Raw genomic sequence first — 16839 nt, 5'->3', positions numbered from 1 at the left:
GGTATAATAAAACCTCGACATATAGGATCGAATGGACACTGGCTCATATTTTAATGATTTCGACTTAGGCCAATAAACTAAGTGAATTTACTATTGGAACGCCTTTGGGCTAGGTTGGATGGATTGTATGTTGTATGAATAATACATACTGTGTGGCTTATCTACGTGTTATTACTAGTATTATGTGATGTTTATGAACTTCTTGTGATGCATGTACTTCCAATATGTCAATCCTTGTATGTTATGATACCATGTTCACATTATGCCCTATAAGACACTTGATGAGCTATGTACGATAAGAATGAATGATATGTCATGTCCACATACATTTGTGTGAGAATCCCGCGTTGGTTGGGAAGGAGAACAAAACATCTTTTATAAGGACATGGGAACCTTTCTGTAGCAGACGCGTTTTAAAGCCTTGAGGGGAAGCCCAAAAGGGAAAGCCCAAAGAGGGCAATATCTACTAGCGGTGAGCTTGAGCCGTTACAAATGGTATCAGAGCCAGACACCAAACTATGTGCCAGCGAGGAGGTATTCCCAAAGGGGGTAGACGCGAGGAGGTGTGTCAGTAAGGACACTAGACCCTGAAGGGAGGTGGATTTGGTGGAGGTCCCACATCGATTGGAGAAAGGAACGAGTGTTAGCAAGGACGTTGGGCCCTGAAGGTGATGAATTGTGAGAATCCCACATTGGTTGGAGAGGAGAACGAAACACCCTCCATAAGGATGTGAGAACTTTTTCCTAACAGACGCGTTTTAAAGCCTAGAAGAAAAAGGACTTGGGTCGTTACCGTTTGTGAGCTAAAAACGAATAGACTAAATTGTTATAAGCTAAAAACGAATAGACTAAATTCATAGACTAAAACGAATAGACTAAAAGGGCTTGGGTCGATACGAATAGACTAAATTCATTCTTACTGAGCCTCAAATTATAAAAAATCAAGATTCATAGTCGTAAAACCAAGCCCTACGCCCACAAAGAGTCTTGAACCGAACAAGCTAAAGAGTCCATGAGGCCAACTACAACCTTGGTCGAATATGAGCTCGAGAGGTGCACAATTTGTATGTCATTATAACGATTGTGTGACATTTGTTCTAATACAAGGAACAAATTAGTTGGATGAAAGTTAGACTTTGCGGACAATATTGACATATGATCAGAGTCTTGGGTCACGTTTAAGAGAAATGTTTGAGAAAACGTAAGCGAGGAAATGTGTTGAAAACAGAAATCAATGTTATAAGCTAAAAACGAATAAGCAACAACCACGACTTTGACAGTATATAACCGGGATAGGAAGAATTGACATCTAATTACATCCCTATGATACATTTTGGGACATTTTAACGTGATCATTCTAAACTTGATTTTGGTGACAAGTAACACATCTATGTTTCAACAAGAACGGTAAATACCTATTGAACATAAAAGCAATAAAAAATGAGTTTAAAACAGATATGGACAACAGGTCCTAAATATGGACCTAAATAAGCATAATCAGGACATCTGACAAGCAGCTACAAACAACATGTCTCGGACAAGCAACCGTAACACACTTGTAAATCGTGTCTTTTTAAATTAAACAAATTTTAGGTATCGTGTCGAGCTTAGGTTAATCCATTTCATCTCTCTTTGTCAAACATCATTTACTCACAAATTCCAAATTTGTTGCTACCATTTAATGAACACAACCAATCCAAGGGCCCACCAACTCATAAAAGGACCCCAAAGTAAGGGGTAGGTGTCCTCAATCACTGTCCCATCACCACAATGATTGTCCAATACATGGGCCCCCTACCCTCCACCTGTAGGGATGATTCTCTTTCACATGAACATGTTGGTGAATCCTTCTTGGGACCTAATTTCCTTAGGACCAAAAAATAAAAAATAAAAAATGAAAAAGGACCCTCCAAGTTTAGGCCACGTAAGGCGCCTGGTCTCAATTATAAGATCGAAAAAATTACTTCTCAACAAAACATTAATTTTCGTGGTTCAATCGTATATGATAAATAGCATTACAAGAACAAGACACCCGACTTTATTTGTACAGATTCAAAATTAATCTTCAACCCTCTAATGAAATGTCCTGTCAACGCTCATCAACCAAAACTATCCTAACTCGAGATTAAAAGGTCAAGTAAAATCAAGTCATCACGAGTCATACATTGATCGAGACCGTAATTCAGATCTTTCCCGACCCGGTCATACAGTGTTGAAGAAGTTGTTTAAAGCTCTTCTTAGGCTTCTTCCTACTCTTCTCAACCATTATCATCTCCCTCTCCCTTTCAATCTCTCCCTCTACTTGCAAACAAAGCTGTTCATAATTCAACACACCAAAAACTAAATATTTGTTTACAAAATTAAATTAAATTAAATTGAAAATATTTTAATATTTTAATTTATGAGTGGGTTTACCTTCAGGACTCTATCCTCAATCTTGTCCAATCTCTCGAGGAGGCTTCCTTTGAGTTCAGTGACTTTGACTGCGTCGTTCATCGGACGGCAGTGCTTCTCCAGACTTCTTGGAGACAGATCAACGGACGATGTGTGATAATCGCTCGTGTGGGCCCCACTTGTCGGGGAAGATGTACACGAGCTCTTTGCTGACTTGCTGCCCCCTTTAATTTCCTCTACCACTCTCAACTGTTAAAAATCAATAATTACCAACAAAATTACCAAATAAAAAAAAAAAAAAAAAATTACTTCAAAAATTATACACACATCTATTTTCACCATGGTTAAGGATATAATTTACCGTATATATTATATTTAAATATTTTATTATAAGATAAATATCCCGATATTTATCTTCCTATCATATGATAATTTATTTGATTATAAATATTTTATTATACGACAAATATCCCGATATTTATCTTTCTATCATATGGTAATTTATTATAAATAAGATAACTTAGTATTATTAAGGATATTTAGTACTAAATTATAAATTACAGTATATATTATATTTAATATTTTATTATAAGGCAAATATCCAGACACAAGAGCATTTACGTGAGGTGGATTAAACGAACATTCTCACCTACAATAACCCTACCAAGAATGTATGATAGATGACATACCTAATTTTAATAAATACTTAAATAATTAAAAACCCGTCTCAATTTGATGAGAAAAAATTGATTGGTTCTAGGAATGTCTGCTGACGTAACAAAGACAGATGGATAACTTTCTATAGTTAAACACTTTCATGCATGTTCTATGGAAAACTTTCGGCTAGAAATATCGATGAGCGGAGATTGAAAAGTGGACGGTAAACATTTCCCGTTCTCATCTCAATCTACTTAGGACGTACTAAACCCACTTTGCACTACACCACCGAATGACTCACCTGAATGCTCACATAGATTTAGGGCCCAACGAAATAAAAGTTACTAATTTCCCATCTCACTGGGAAGGTCCATGATCACATAGATTGAACGGTTTTTGTTTCGATTCAGGAGTACGATCGAAAAAAGTTCAAGGTTTTGACTTGATCTTTTTATCGACTATAAAAGTGAAATACATTAGGAAATAGAGGTTCAGGGGAAAAGAGAACGAAAAAAGAGTTTTTACTTTCAGTTAGGTTAATATACAACGATCAAGATAATTCCCGCAAATATCAATACTAAAACATATATAGCTAGTTAAAACACTTCCTTAATTGAACAAAAAAAAAAAAAAAAAAAAAAAAAACATATAACTCCAACATAATCAAAACCTTAAACCTTACAAAAAAACAGCCTAACTAAAAAAACATGTAGAAAAGGAAAACCATCAACGTCAAAATTATAAAAGGAATCATGACCCCATTCTCTCACCAACCAACCAACCCTTTGTTGAGGATTATTAGGAGTGAGTTACCGTTAGTGGAAGATCATGGGTTTATAAGTGAGGAATATGCATAAGGCCTCTTGGAGAAACTCAAAGCAAAGGCACGAGAGCTTATGTTTAAAGTGCACAATATCATAGTGGAGAGTCGAATCACCCTTCTCATTTTCTCAGTCATTTTCTCGAGAAACAAACATCAAAAACCATCCTTTTCTCCACCATGTCCACACAATAACATATTCACAAACACATTAAAAAAAAAAAAAAAAAAATTATAAAACAAGCTCACCATATAATCCAGCCGGTCCAACCGCGAGAGAATCGGTTCCTCGCCAAGTGCCATTTTCCCGGGAAACAAACAGAAAATTCAGAAAACAAAATGTTTTCCTTTAACAAAATATTTGGGGTTTAATACAAACAATGGCTGGGGATTCTGGAACGACAAGTCCGTGGCAGTTATGGAGGATGTCGGCTGTCAAATGGAGCGACGTGTCGGATTTAGTAGAGTGAGAAAAGGATTGGGTGTGGACACGCGTTGCTGTGACAACATGCATTGAATGTGGAGACGGCACGTGGGTGGTCACGTGGGTCTGTGAGTTTTTAATGCGATGTACTGATGTGGACGGCGAACATTATCCTTTTTTTTTTTTTTTTTTTATTAAATAAGAAATATGACAGATGGCTCGTTTTCAAAGAGCAGGGATTGTCTGCGGCCGCGTGTAGACCACTGAGAACTTTTAACCCAATCCTTGCCGTTCTTTTTTCTTTTTTCTTTTGATCGTCAGTATGTCAGAGATTCGGATTTGACTTTTTAATGTGGTTCCATTTTATTTCTTTGTTAAATAAACTGCAATAATACCTAAATATATTAAACATTCATGATCTTTTTGTGGAGTTTCTGATGGGCCGAACTAGTTTCATAATGGGCCGAAAGCCCACTAAGAGAGGTAACAGGCCCATTCTTCCTCCACGAACGGAGCCCTAAAATAGGCGAGGAATGAGGTTTTAGCTCCAGGCTAACAGTTACCTTTTTCTCCTCTCCCCGCCGCTACGGCTATACTCAGAGGCATCTCATCTCCGATTAAGTCCCGATGAGGAAACGTTTAGTAATCTGAACAAAATGGAACATGGAGGGTTTCGTCCATTGCTGGCGCTCCCGATGGCTTATCGCTGAGGTTGAGGAACCAGCTGTTCCATGCCAATTCCAGGTAGATGCTAGGCATTCTGAGGGACTCATTTCCTCTCCGATTCATCTCTTCAAATCGTTTCTGAAAATTTGTTTTCTGTGTGAAATCATTTCTGAAAATTTGATTTCTGTGTGAAATCGTTTCTGAAAATTTGTTTTCTGTGTCGAAACGTTTCTGAAAACTTGTTTTCTGTGTCAAATCGTTTCTGAAAATTTGATTTCTGCGTGAAATCGTTTCTGAAAATTTGTTTTCTGTGTGAAATCGTTTCTGAAAATTTGTTTTCTGTGTGAAATCATTTCTGAGAATTTGTTTTCTGTGTGAAATCGTATCTGAAAATTTGATTTCTGTGTGATATCGGTTCTGAAAATTTGTTTTCTGTGTGAATCGTTTCTGAATAAGTTACCATTTCGGCGATCTGTTTGTTGTTGTTAATGGAGATTTGATAGATCTGAAGCGATTAGTAGCGTGGGGAATTCTACGAATCGATGGTCTAGTAGGGAATGAGTAAACATATCACATGCATATGGGAGTTTCATGCATGCATCACACAACATCCTGGCATACTTTATAACAGATCATAACAAATATCACATGTGTATTATATCATAGTATAAACATAACTTCAAATATATGTAGGGGTCACAGTCGCTAACTATCTTTCGAACTAGCTTCCTCTAAGTCTAGTTCAACCTACTCTTCTAAGTCTAGTTCAACCTATGCTAATCTATCGCTAACTATCTTTCGAACTAGCTTGAACCTACTCTTCTAAGTCTAGTTCAACCTATGCTAACCTATGACATTGAGTTAATGTATAATGTACCATTCAGATCATCCCGATCATCCATGGGTATAATTAAATATACTTATAGCTCACAAGTAACTTAAATTGACCTCAATACTTCATAAAAACGTCAAAATCGGCTCCGGACTGTCCAAAATGTTGAGAAGGGTCCCGAGACATCAAATTGAGGTGTCTAAGCGGAGGAAAGCAGAGCGCAAGGACCTTGTGGAGACGCAAGCTGCGGCTGATAAGACCGTCTAGAGTGGAGCCAAAGGGGTCAGAAGTGGCTCAGGCCGGCGTCAGGTGGGTTATGTTTGAATTTGTCAAAAGTTGAGGACTTTTCCATTTAGTTCATGTGTTCTCTTAATGTCTTCACCTGACCCAATTCAACCTACAAACATCTCTAATAGATCCTATTTTTCTTTTTTTTTTAGTATTATATTTATTTAGCTTATAACTTTAAAAAGGAAAGTTCATACAGTTATGAACACATTTAACTAAACACATTTAAAAGTTTATAAACTTAGTTTTAGGGACTAAAATAGACCAATTTCACATGGTCGTTGAATAATTTATTGGAATTGGAGCTAAGAGTAAGAGTCCATCAAGGCTTTGTTTTTGGTTTCGTTTCCATTTGATTGAAAAGCCTAACATTCTGATCCACCTCTTGCGGACCAAATTTGGAGCATTTCAAACATCCACTTCTTTTTCAATCTCAATTATTGACTTTATGAAACTTCCTTTTTTAATATATAAGATTGTGTCCCAACTTTTATCCTTTAATAAGCTTTTGTTGAAATTTTGTTTAAAAAAACCTTCTTTTATGGTTTCAATCAAGCCTAAGACATATATATATATATATATATATTTATTATATTTTACTTTTTAAAATATGTCATGACAACTACTCTGTCCATAGATAGATGGAGGAATTAATCAAGAGAGTTGAACTATTTGATCGAGAGAGACTTCTTTTAGAATATGTTGTTGGAGGGCAAATGAACGAGGAGGTTTTCAAGCGAATTCCAGTGTCAAGGAGTTTTGAGGACGATGAGGACGATGATGTTTACTATAGAAATATGGTAATTTTGAATGGATCGATTGTTCTATTTCATTATCCATTGAGATGGGATGAAAGAGAGTTCGACATTTGGGAGATGAACTCCTTATGGCAGAACCCCTAATGGATGCTAATGAAGGGTACGTGATTTTGTACAATACTCGAGCCCAACAGTTAACCTAATCTGAATGATTTCAAACATGTAACATAATCCATGTAGAATTACGAAAAAATTTGGTTTTAGGGTAACAAAAGCACACTACAATTTTCTAGTCTACTTTACACAGACGACATATATAGCTTTCAGTCCATCACAAACACAACATATATGACTTTAATATAGCCTAAAATAAAACCCTTGAACTTCTGCAAAGGTCGGTAACAACTTGGGATTTGGGATGACATCACGAAGCGAGAAGCATGTCGTTGAGAATCAAAATAATGAGATGGCATACGACACTGCATTTAAATGACCTTGGCTTAAAGCAGAGGCAAGTTCGAGTGTTAGGACTTGGTTTAGAGTAGAACCAAGTTAGCTAGAGATACAATCGAGTGAACATACACGTACATAAGATGTGTATGGTCGAACAAACTTAGTTTCTATATGAGTTGTATTCAGTCGGCGATCGACGAAGGAGAACCTCGCTTAAAGTCCAACAAAGCTGCAAAGTCGAGCGAAAAATTATAATAGGGTTTGAGTTTCTTTTAAAATTTATTAAGATCATATCAAAATCATGATGAAAAATAGGACCGTGACATCGAACAACGTAGAAATATAAAAGTATTTATCTTTCTAGGAAATGTATAAATTAAATTAATAATAAAATTATTGAAGAAAGAGTTAGTTATGGAACAAGAAGACCATGCCGTGTCCAAGGGACAGCAATTGGACACGTGTAAATCATGAAGTCCTGAGTGCTCTAGTCTTGGCCTATGGATCTGTGCCGGTTTACAATGTCGATTTGTCATTTGATGATGATTTTCTATATTTCGAAATCGGTGACCACTAGCATGGTTTACTTTGCCTCACGGTTCTTCGTAGGGACATTTTACTATGTAACCGAGCGACTAGAGAGTTTCGAAAACTATCGTCGTCGATTCTCCTCCTCATTGAACTCTCGGATGAGCTCGACGGGCACCGTTCGTCCACGAACACCGTTAGATTCGTGTACGATTTGAAATCTAGGGATTTCAAAATAGTTTAGGGTTGTGAATTTTGTGGAAGGACGTGACTGTTTTTACCGAGTAAGAATTTATGATTTGAGCAAAGATAGATGGAGAGAAATTGAGACCCCTATTGGTGGTCATGTATTATGGGAGCCTTCCTTTGAGATGTATCACCAAGAAACATATTATTGGTGGGCAGATACGGAAGAAGGGGTCGAAATTATACAATCATTTGACATGGGCGAGGAGGTTTTCAGGCGAATTCTGATGATGGAGAGTTTCAAAGAGAACTGCGAGAGGTATAGAGGTATGAGGGTTTTGAATGGATCGATTGTTCTATTTCATTACCCATCGAGAGGGGATGAAAGAGAGTTCGACATCTGGGGATGGAGAAGGTTGAATCTGGTGGGGTTTCATGGTCAAATCGGCTGACAATTGGGTCTATTTCTGGAATCGAGAAGTCATTGGTGTTTGTAAGTCCAAGCCAATAAAGGGCAAGTGATTTTTGTACAATGCTCGAACCCAACAGTTGAAAGAGCTTCCTATTAAAGGACACCTAGCGAGGTTCCAAGCTACTCTTTTTGTTAAGAGTTTGATGTCGGTGAAAGAGTAAATAACCTTAAATATGAAATTTGAATCTAAGCTTTAGCTCTTACACCAAATCATCTACTTTTGAATCCATGTTTTATCTTTTACGCAGAATCATCTCCTTCATTGAATGTGAACTTTTCTTTCTTATTGACGGATGGTAAAGACGTATAGTCTCACATGCATTATTGTGCTATGTTGTTGAAGTTCGAGTAGTCTCAAAGCTAATGAGAAATAGTGAACAATAGCACCAACTTATTTCGATTATAGATAAGCAATACATCATGTTATTTGTATCGAACTAACATTATTGCATTGCATGAGAATTGAAGAGCTCAGAAAATGAAGCTGTTAGCGCAATTGGATTATGAAAGATTGCAGTTGATAAGGGTGACACCATCGTCATCGATGCACATAACAATCTCCGTCAATAGGACTTGGCCGGTCGATGCTGTTTTACATCGAAGAACGGGATTATTCTTGAAATGCTTTACGATGGCGTTTTCCACTCTTTGCTTCGACTTGGAGGCCCCGTTTGGAACTACTCCTTGAACTCTTAGAGCGCTAAGGAGGTCAATATTGTGCCTCAAATTTATGGATGTTTGGAAGTAGGCTGCCTCATCGAACCTACTTTCCGAGCAAATCCCATGTGTGTTCCACTCATGACCCCAAAACCATTTGTGGTTTCCAGTTATCAGATTTGGCCAAACTACATTAAGATCGTTTTCTAAATGCGCAATCTAAAACCCAAACACAATGAACTTGTTATAATTTGCACCTCTAATAAATTGAACTCGAATAAATGCATGTTTTAGTTTTACCTGATTAAAATCAAAGGAGGTGCCGGGGCAATTAGTTACAGAGTTTCCTCTCTTCTGAGGCCACAAACCATGGATGGTGAAGGATTTTGTCCCTCGTCCTACGCATCGTCCTGATTGTAAAGCACAAACATTGGGTGGCCATTGTTGAACAAACCAGAAGTTATAGGGATCAAAATTGCAAAGGCAAATAGGAGGAAGATTTGTGTGTTCGGAGTTGCCATTGCTGAAAGTCGTATGGGAGCTTACAGTTGAAAACGTATGAAAGTGGCGTCTACACGACATCCCCATTGCTAGCATACATGAGTTATCTCGTTTTAATCATTATTCATCATCATACTTTTTCCAGTTTTTTGAGTATAACCATTTGAATTCTTTTTCGAAGTTTTTAGTATAACAATTTAAAAGATCTCCTAAAACGAGACCTATTTCAATGTCATGAAAATTTAAATACATGTTAATTATATACGGTAACAACTCAATCCCACCATTAGTAGATATTGTTCGCTTTGATCCGTTACGTATCGCCGTCGTGAGACTAACGAAGATACGTAATGGGTCAAAACAGACAATATCTGAACCGTGAACTGACAGCTATAGGTAACGAAATAGTGTGGACATTACGTATCTAAGATTAAACAAATAGTTTAATTCAAATTTGTGGACATTATCCCTTAATATTTGAATGTAACTGAATTGAACTAAATGAATTGATAGAAGACGTGTCAAATGTGGCGGCTAAACAATATTGCTCCAAAATATTTGAACGTAAGAGAATTGATGTGACACTCGAGTAAATAAGGGATACATGAATAAACTGATAGCAGATTTAAATGAGAGTGATCCCGAACGTAGGATGACTAGAAAAGACTTAAAAAATTGACAGTCACTCCTTATACTAATGAGGTGCACTTTTCTTTTTTGTGGCTCGATCACACGAATTCCGTAGTTAAGCGTGCTTTATTTGGATCAATTCTAAGTTGGGTTTCCTCCTGAAATATTTTCTAGGATGCATGTGAGTCGGAACAATGTTTTTTAAAAGGACTCGTGTTGGTTCATAGAGATAGTGTTCCTGTTAGAAGCAAGGAGTAAATAACTTGACCATATCGCAGGAAAATGTCATGGTTATCGAGTGTTGAATTTTAATTCTAAATCCTATCCTAATCTTGAGTATGAGTCATTACCATTGAACTAAATGAATTGATACCAGACATGTCGAATGTGACGCTAAACAACGTTGCTCCAAAATATTTGGGAGATATTTTGATATTCTTCCTCTAAATATAATTAAATGATAGGATTAGATCTACATTCTAATCCAAATCTCTTATTTTAATTTGGAAATTTTCAATTTAATATGAGGTTGAATTCGACCTATGTGGTAATTCGACCTATGTGGTTGAATTGTGAGCCCACATAGGTCGAATTGGATTTAGAGGAGCCGATCGAAGCTAGTTTTAAGGATAGTTAGTGACTCCTAGTCAGGCCATACAAAGAAGTGACTATTCATTGGATGACCTGACTACTGTATGAATGGTACATGCCATGTGGCTGTGGCCCCAGCACATATCGTGATTTCCGTAAAGTATGTTGTACATTCCCTATGAGACATTTAAAAGCCATGTTATATTAAGAACGGAAGATAAGACAAGTGTTATGTATGCATGTCTTACAAGACGTTACTTGTGAAAAGAATGGAGTTATGAGTTACATCGTACATATATAACATGATTTGATACTATGGGACCTTATGCATCGAGATACTTCCCCACTATGATAAGTACGGACGCGTACATTGTAATATCTCTATGTTTTGCGATGATATTATTTGGGTCCTCCATGGTTTCAACAACGTGAGCATACGTTAGCTGAAGAGCAGACCAAGGCAGTACGTATACGACCGTTTGTTGGGTACATGCACTCGTGCGTGGGTCGTGTGTAGAGAAGTACTATACATCCAATTTTTGCCCGGACTGAAAAGTAGAGTTCAGGGTCATGAATTGTTTTTATGAAAAGATAGGTCCCATCATGAATACTTGTGTTTGCATTTTCCAACCCCAACCGTGGAGTTGCTTACTGAGTATTTTTAAATACTCAAGCCACGCACTACTTATTTTTCAGGTAAAGATAAGACACCCTTGTACGGACAATGACGTTGCTGCAATGACCATGTACTCGAAGCTAGGGTAGTGTTTTCTATTTAAGTTGTAGCTTTTTAGGTTAGATCGGTATATTTCCCTTACTTGAACTTGATGTTATTTATTTTCTATTTTTTCTTCCCATAAACGTTTACATCTTTTAAAGGATTATACACTGTTTAAGTTCATGACATCATTATAAAATATTTTAAATTATTTTTTTCGCGTACAATAGTCATATCATGCATGTACGGATTTCTCTACTTCATTAAAAAAAAAAAAAAAAAAAAGTTATTACAAAATATTTAAAAAAAAAAAAAAAAAATCTTACAATTATCTTGGAAGGTTAAATATATGATTTTCTTTTCTTTTCTATTTTTATTTACTGATGGATTATAGTTAGGGGCATAAGCGTAATTGAGCTTTACCTTTTGACAAAGATGTTAGAACCCGTGGACATTTGTGTAAAAAAAAGTCGAGTGTGGGCCAAAAATAAAAAATATGTATAATTTAAAGGGCATCTATGTAATTAGGTTTTTTTTCCCCTATTTGCAATATACCTAACATTATCTCTATCCATCTATTTATTTTGGAATTTTATTTAATTTTTTATTTACAAAAAAAACCCGAATAAAAAAAAATGCTCAGTAGACAACTAAACGAACCTTCCCACGTGAAAGGCAAATCCACGAGAAATGTAACAAAATCATCCAACAATATTCAGATAAAGTCATGCACGGTAACAATATCAAACAAAATACAAATAGTAGTGAGATTTAAAAAGACTCGACCAAAGATAGGATCTTGGATATGGTTCCATATTTCTTCAAATATCTGAATGGTCGGGTAGCTTAGTGTGTAACAACTTTAAATTTCTACTTACCGAGAGTTGCTACTAACTCTCATGTTTTGCTAAAATGCGGAATCTAACTCTTAAAATGAAACCTCGATTTTACTATAAATGTTGAAAACATTTAAACATCTTCTAACTTTGGAAAACTGTCCGTTTTATGTGTTTCAAACGAAATACTCGAATTAAAAAAAAAATTACAAAGTAAAATAATTTAAAATGATGAAATGCAAGATAACCTATTCCAACTTAAGACTAGGAGTTTAAATATGCATCTATCCTATGCACGTGTCACAGTCTCTACTCAAGATATCGCAGTCATCCATAGATGAGATACTCAGTAAGTGACCCCACTATAGGGGCCATACATAATGCAATCACATGTAATCATGCTCTAAGGACCTATCTCTATTTCATCTCGTATTAGGGGTGACCTTCAGTCTCGAACTACTATGGATGTGTAGTACTTCTCTACACACGACCCACACGTACGATTGTGGATCCCTAGGCGGCTTGCACACCCTCTGGACCCTCTCTGTCAAGCTAGTTGTCTGTAGTAACGTCTGGAGGTCAACAGAACCCCTAGTGTCATGCTCCCCCATGATCATCGTGCTCATCATACTGTGCGCAACCGCACTCGTCATCTTTAGGGGAAGTATCCCTATGATTATGTACATATAACATACATGAGATCCCTCTAATTCCCATCTTAACATCTCGTCTGACACAACCCTTTAGTCTTATCTCTTCGTTATATTAAGTAATACATACTTGTTGGATATTTATATTAATATCATTTTTATGCTCTTAGGGTTGTGTCCTAGGTCGATCTATCGACATGATGCAATATGGTACTCATCATCATATAACATGCTTAATATGAAAAACATCAACCTATTAAGATAAAAGTCATGCAATCATCATACTCATCATAATGTCATTAAGTACGTCAAACATATCATGTACGTTATACATCGAAATATATAAATTATGTACATTATCATGCATCACAGCTCAAACATCATACTTATGCATCATCATAGCTCATACATCATCATACAACTATGGTATGACACCATGCAATACATCTCATACATCTTAAACTTAAGTGTAGCACATACAATTTCTAGTTTGTCCTATGGTAAGGCCACTTACTTGGTTGGCCTTCACATTGACCGAAGTCCTCTCTAATTTAATTAACGTAGGCTCCCGTTTGTAGAGAGCTGCTCCAAAAGTTTTTGGAGTTCATTTCCTATCACACCGTTCGTCACCTTCCTTTAGTATTTCACAATTAAATGAATAATCAATTAATAAATGTGAAATACGACTCTAAAATGACATAAATTACCTTAATCGGGGTCGAAAACGGGTCCTGGAGGGTCGAAGTGTTAGAAACTGGGCTAAAATTGAAAAGTCGAGCCAAAATCAGCCGAGAAGTCGACAGCGAAGCCGCTGAGCCGAAAGGTTGCTTATGCAGCTGGGTGACACGTGGTAGCAACAAGGCGAGCCACGTCGTGTAGTGACGTCAGGTCGGGGCGCGGGTTGCAATTCGAGTCGCGTTTGTAGGCTGGCTTATTGGGCTTTGGTTTGCGGGCTGGGCCGCAAGTGAGTTTGGCTGTAGACTGGTTTGGTTGGGGAGGAGAACGAAGCACCCTTTATAAGGGTGTGGAAACTTCTCCCTAGTAGGCGTGATTTTTGGTTGGGGAGGAGAACGAATCACCCTTTATAAGGGTGTGGAAACTTCTCCCTAGTAGGCGTGATTTTTGGTTGGGGAGGAGAACGAATCACCCTTTATAAGGGTGTGGAAACTTCTCCCTAGTAGGCGTGATTTTTGGTTGGGGAGGAGAACGAATCACCCTTTATAAACTTCTCCCTAGTAGGCGTGATTTTTGGTTGGGGAGGAGAACGAATCACCCTTTATAAGGGTGTGGAAACTTCTCCCTAGTAGACGTGTTTTGGGGAAGAGAACGAATCACCCTTTAGTGGAAACTTTTGTGTTTTAAAAACAAAAAGAATAATATCTGGTAGTGGTGGGCCTGAACCGTTACAAATAGTATTAGAGCCACCCTTTATAAGGGTGTGGAAACTTTCTGTGTTTTAAAAACAAAAAGAATAATATCTGGTAGTGGTGGGCCTGAACCGTTACAAATAGTATTAGAGCCAGACACCGGCGATGTGCCACCGAGGTTGCTAGGCTTTAAAGGACAATAGCGTAAAATTTTCTATTTTTAATATCTTCTAACATTCTCTTTGTTCACTTTGAGTGGAAGTTCTCACCGCTTTGCTTTAGGCTTCCCAAATGGCCTCACATCAATGGAAATAGTATTCCTTGATTATAAACCAATGATTATTCCCTAAATTAGCCGATGTGGGACTTTCATTCAACACATAATATCATTTATATTAACAATAATTTTTTAAAAAATAGAAAGACCTATCTATTATTATCGATTGCATATCATAAGCTTCATTAAACAAAATTGATTTATATATTTAGAAAGGAAGTTTCATAAAGTCAATATTTGAGATTGAAAATGCTCCAAATTTGCTCCGCAAGAAGTGGATGAGAATGTTAAGTCTTTTCAATCAAATGGAAACTAAACCAAAAACAAAGCCTTCATCGCTCTTACTCAATTATTCGAGTTATAAATTCTCTCCAACCCAACTCAATATAACTTTTTATCCGGGAGAAGAATTTATATTTTAAAATTAACAGTAAATTTTAAATTCAACTTAATCTAGTTTCAATACAACACGTAAACTAACTCAATCTATAAAATTTTCATTTATTTAAACTCAATTCAGCTCGATTTGAATTGGGTTGATCGAATTTTTTCGAGTCATTAAATCTTGTAACACCCCTGTGATTTGTATTATTTAGAACAAATCCTTATAAGATGGTATCATCATAAGCATTAACAGTAGTTTTATTCTTTCAACTAATCACGAGTCGATAATATGAAATTGCTTACATTTGCAATCTGTTACGATGTATGCATGACAACATCGTAAATATATAAATATAAAAAATTAAAAAAAAATGTACCTAAAAAGTTGACAATAGATGGTAAAAGATATTTAGAGTATTAAAACAATTAATGTTGACCAAATAAAATTTGATGATTAAGATTTGTCTCAAAAATGAAGAAAGGTTTGGTTGATAGTTTTGATGGTTAATGGAAAAGTCCTCAACTTTTCACCAATTCAAACCTAAGTGCAATATAATCTTCCCAATCTCATCCTTCTACCCTGGTTCTCTCGAACGTGTTCGTAGGTCAAGTTGGATTAGACGTTTTTTAAGATCGAATTTAATTGTTCGAATTGTAAATATTTTCAACGAACGATGAACCCAACCCAACCATAAAATTTCTGGGTTCCGTTGGCTCCAGTTATTTGAATTATTTATTCAAATTTTTGTTTTTAATAAAAATAAAATGTTAATTAAAAAAACATTTATTTATTTATTTTCAAATCTTATTCTCGTTAAAAATTATTTTGAAGAGTGGTTGGAGAATAAATAATTAAATAAAAATGTATGTATAGTCGGTAAATTCAAATCTAACCATCAATTCAATCAAGAGGGTTCGAGCTTAACGACACAATCCAAACTTTCGAAGGAGCCCAGTTGTATTTTTTCTTTATTTTATTATTTTTAATTTCTATCTCCGTATTGGACAAATAATGAAATTTGAATTTTTAGAAACTCCGTTGATAAAAAAAATTTCATGCAGAGAATCGGATCGCCACAACATTACGAGAAATCTCTGTCTCGAACCGCAGTAATAAAGAAGTATTATGAAAATAAATAATGATGATTATATAGAAAATAAATAGAGATTATTTAATTGATTAACTTTCCAAATCTCATTCAAACCAACACTAATCTTTTCATGTAGAACAAAATACATCTTTTTCAAACCCTTTTCACTTTAAAAAAACACAAAAAAACAAAAAGGGTTCAAAATTTTTAAGCAGAAATATCCAAATTTTATGAACATTTGGAACAATTTCAGCTATTTCTAAGAACCCAGATGAACAAATGATGAACAAATGATGAACAAAAACAAACTGTTCATAGCAAAGAACTCATAAACACAGTTTTGAATCACAGCCTTTGATTTTGAAACCAGCGGCTTTGATTTGAACACAAAAACTAAAGCCATCGTGGACCGAAAATGGTGGGAAGAAGAGTTTGGTGAAGCAGCAATATGCTTCAGTTTGTGTTTCAATATGAAAATCAAGAGTTTTTGACTGCCGGATTTGTTGTTCTTCCTTCCATTTCTCTGTTCATAGTGCTATTCAATCCACCCATAACAAGCATTTTCTAATCAAAATGCCTTTTCCAAGTCAATAAAGTTTGGTTTTCAGCTCTCTATATATACTTAAATTTGGAGTTTAACTTCAAAACGGATCCCAATA

General features: G+C 36.1%; 2 protein-coding genes and 1 pseudogene across 2 annotated transcripts; 1 reads left to right on the top strand and 2 right to left on the bottom strand.

The window, feature by feature from the left end:
* Nucleotides 1–1914: 1914 nt before the first annotated feature.
* LOC111785382 (uncharacterized) lies at nt 1915–4277 on the bottom strand. The gene is made up of 3 exons (XM_087122712.1): nt 4121–4277; nt 2416–2643; nt 1915–2314 (listed from the first exon to the last, which is right to left on the bottom strand). The coding sequence occupies exons 1-3, from the start codon at nt 4172–4174 to the stop codon at nt 2183–2185; spliced, it is 414 nt and encodes a 137-aa protein (XP_086978838.1). The 5' UTR covers nt 4175–4277; the 3' UTR covers nt 1915–2182.
* A 3307-nt stretch (nt 4278–7584) lies between these two features.
* On the top strand, nt 7585–8639 carry LOC111791887 (F-box protein CPR1-like; annotated as a pseudogene).
* A 168-nt stretch (nt 8640–8807) lies between these two features.
* Nucleotides 8808–12030, bottom strand: LOC111791885 (ribonuclease MC). The gene is given in 3 exon segments (XM_023673388.2): nt 8808–9354; nt 9436–9596; nt 12009–12030. Coding segments are annotated over 3 exon segments (588 nt in total). The 3' UTR covers nt 8808–8949.
* Between the last annotated feature and the right edge of the window lie 4809 nt (nt 12031–16839).

Source organism: Cucurbita pepo, chromosome 3 (genome assembly GCF_057944985.1).
Source record: "Cucurbita pepo subsp. pepo isolate OVF chromosome 3, ASM5794498v1, whole genome shotgun sequence".
In the NCBI taxonomy this organism is placed as follows: Eukaryota; Viridiplantae; Streptophyta; class Magnoliopsida; order Cucurbitales; family Cucurbitaceae; genus Cucurbita; species Cucurbita pepo.
This window is presented reverse-complemented; position numbering and strand designations above follow the sequence as displayed.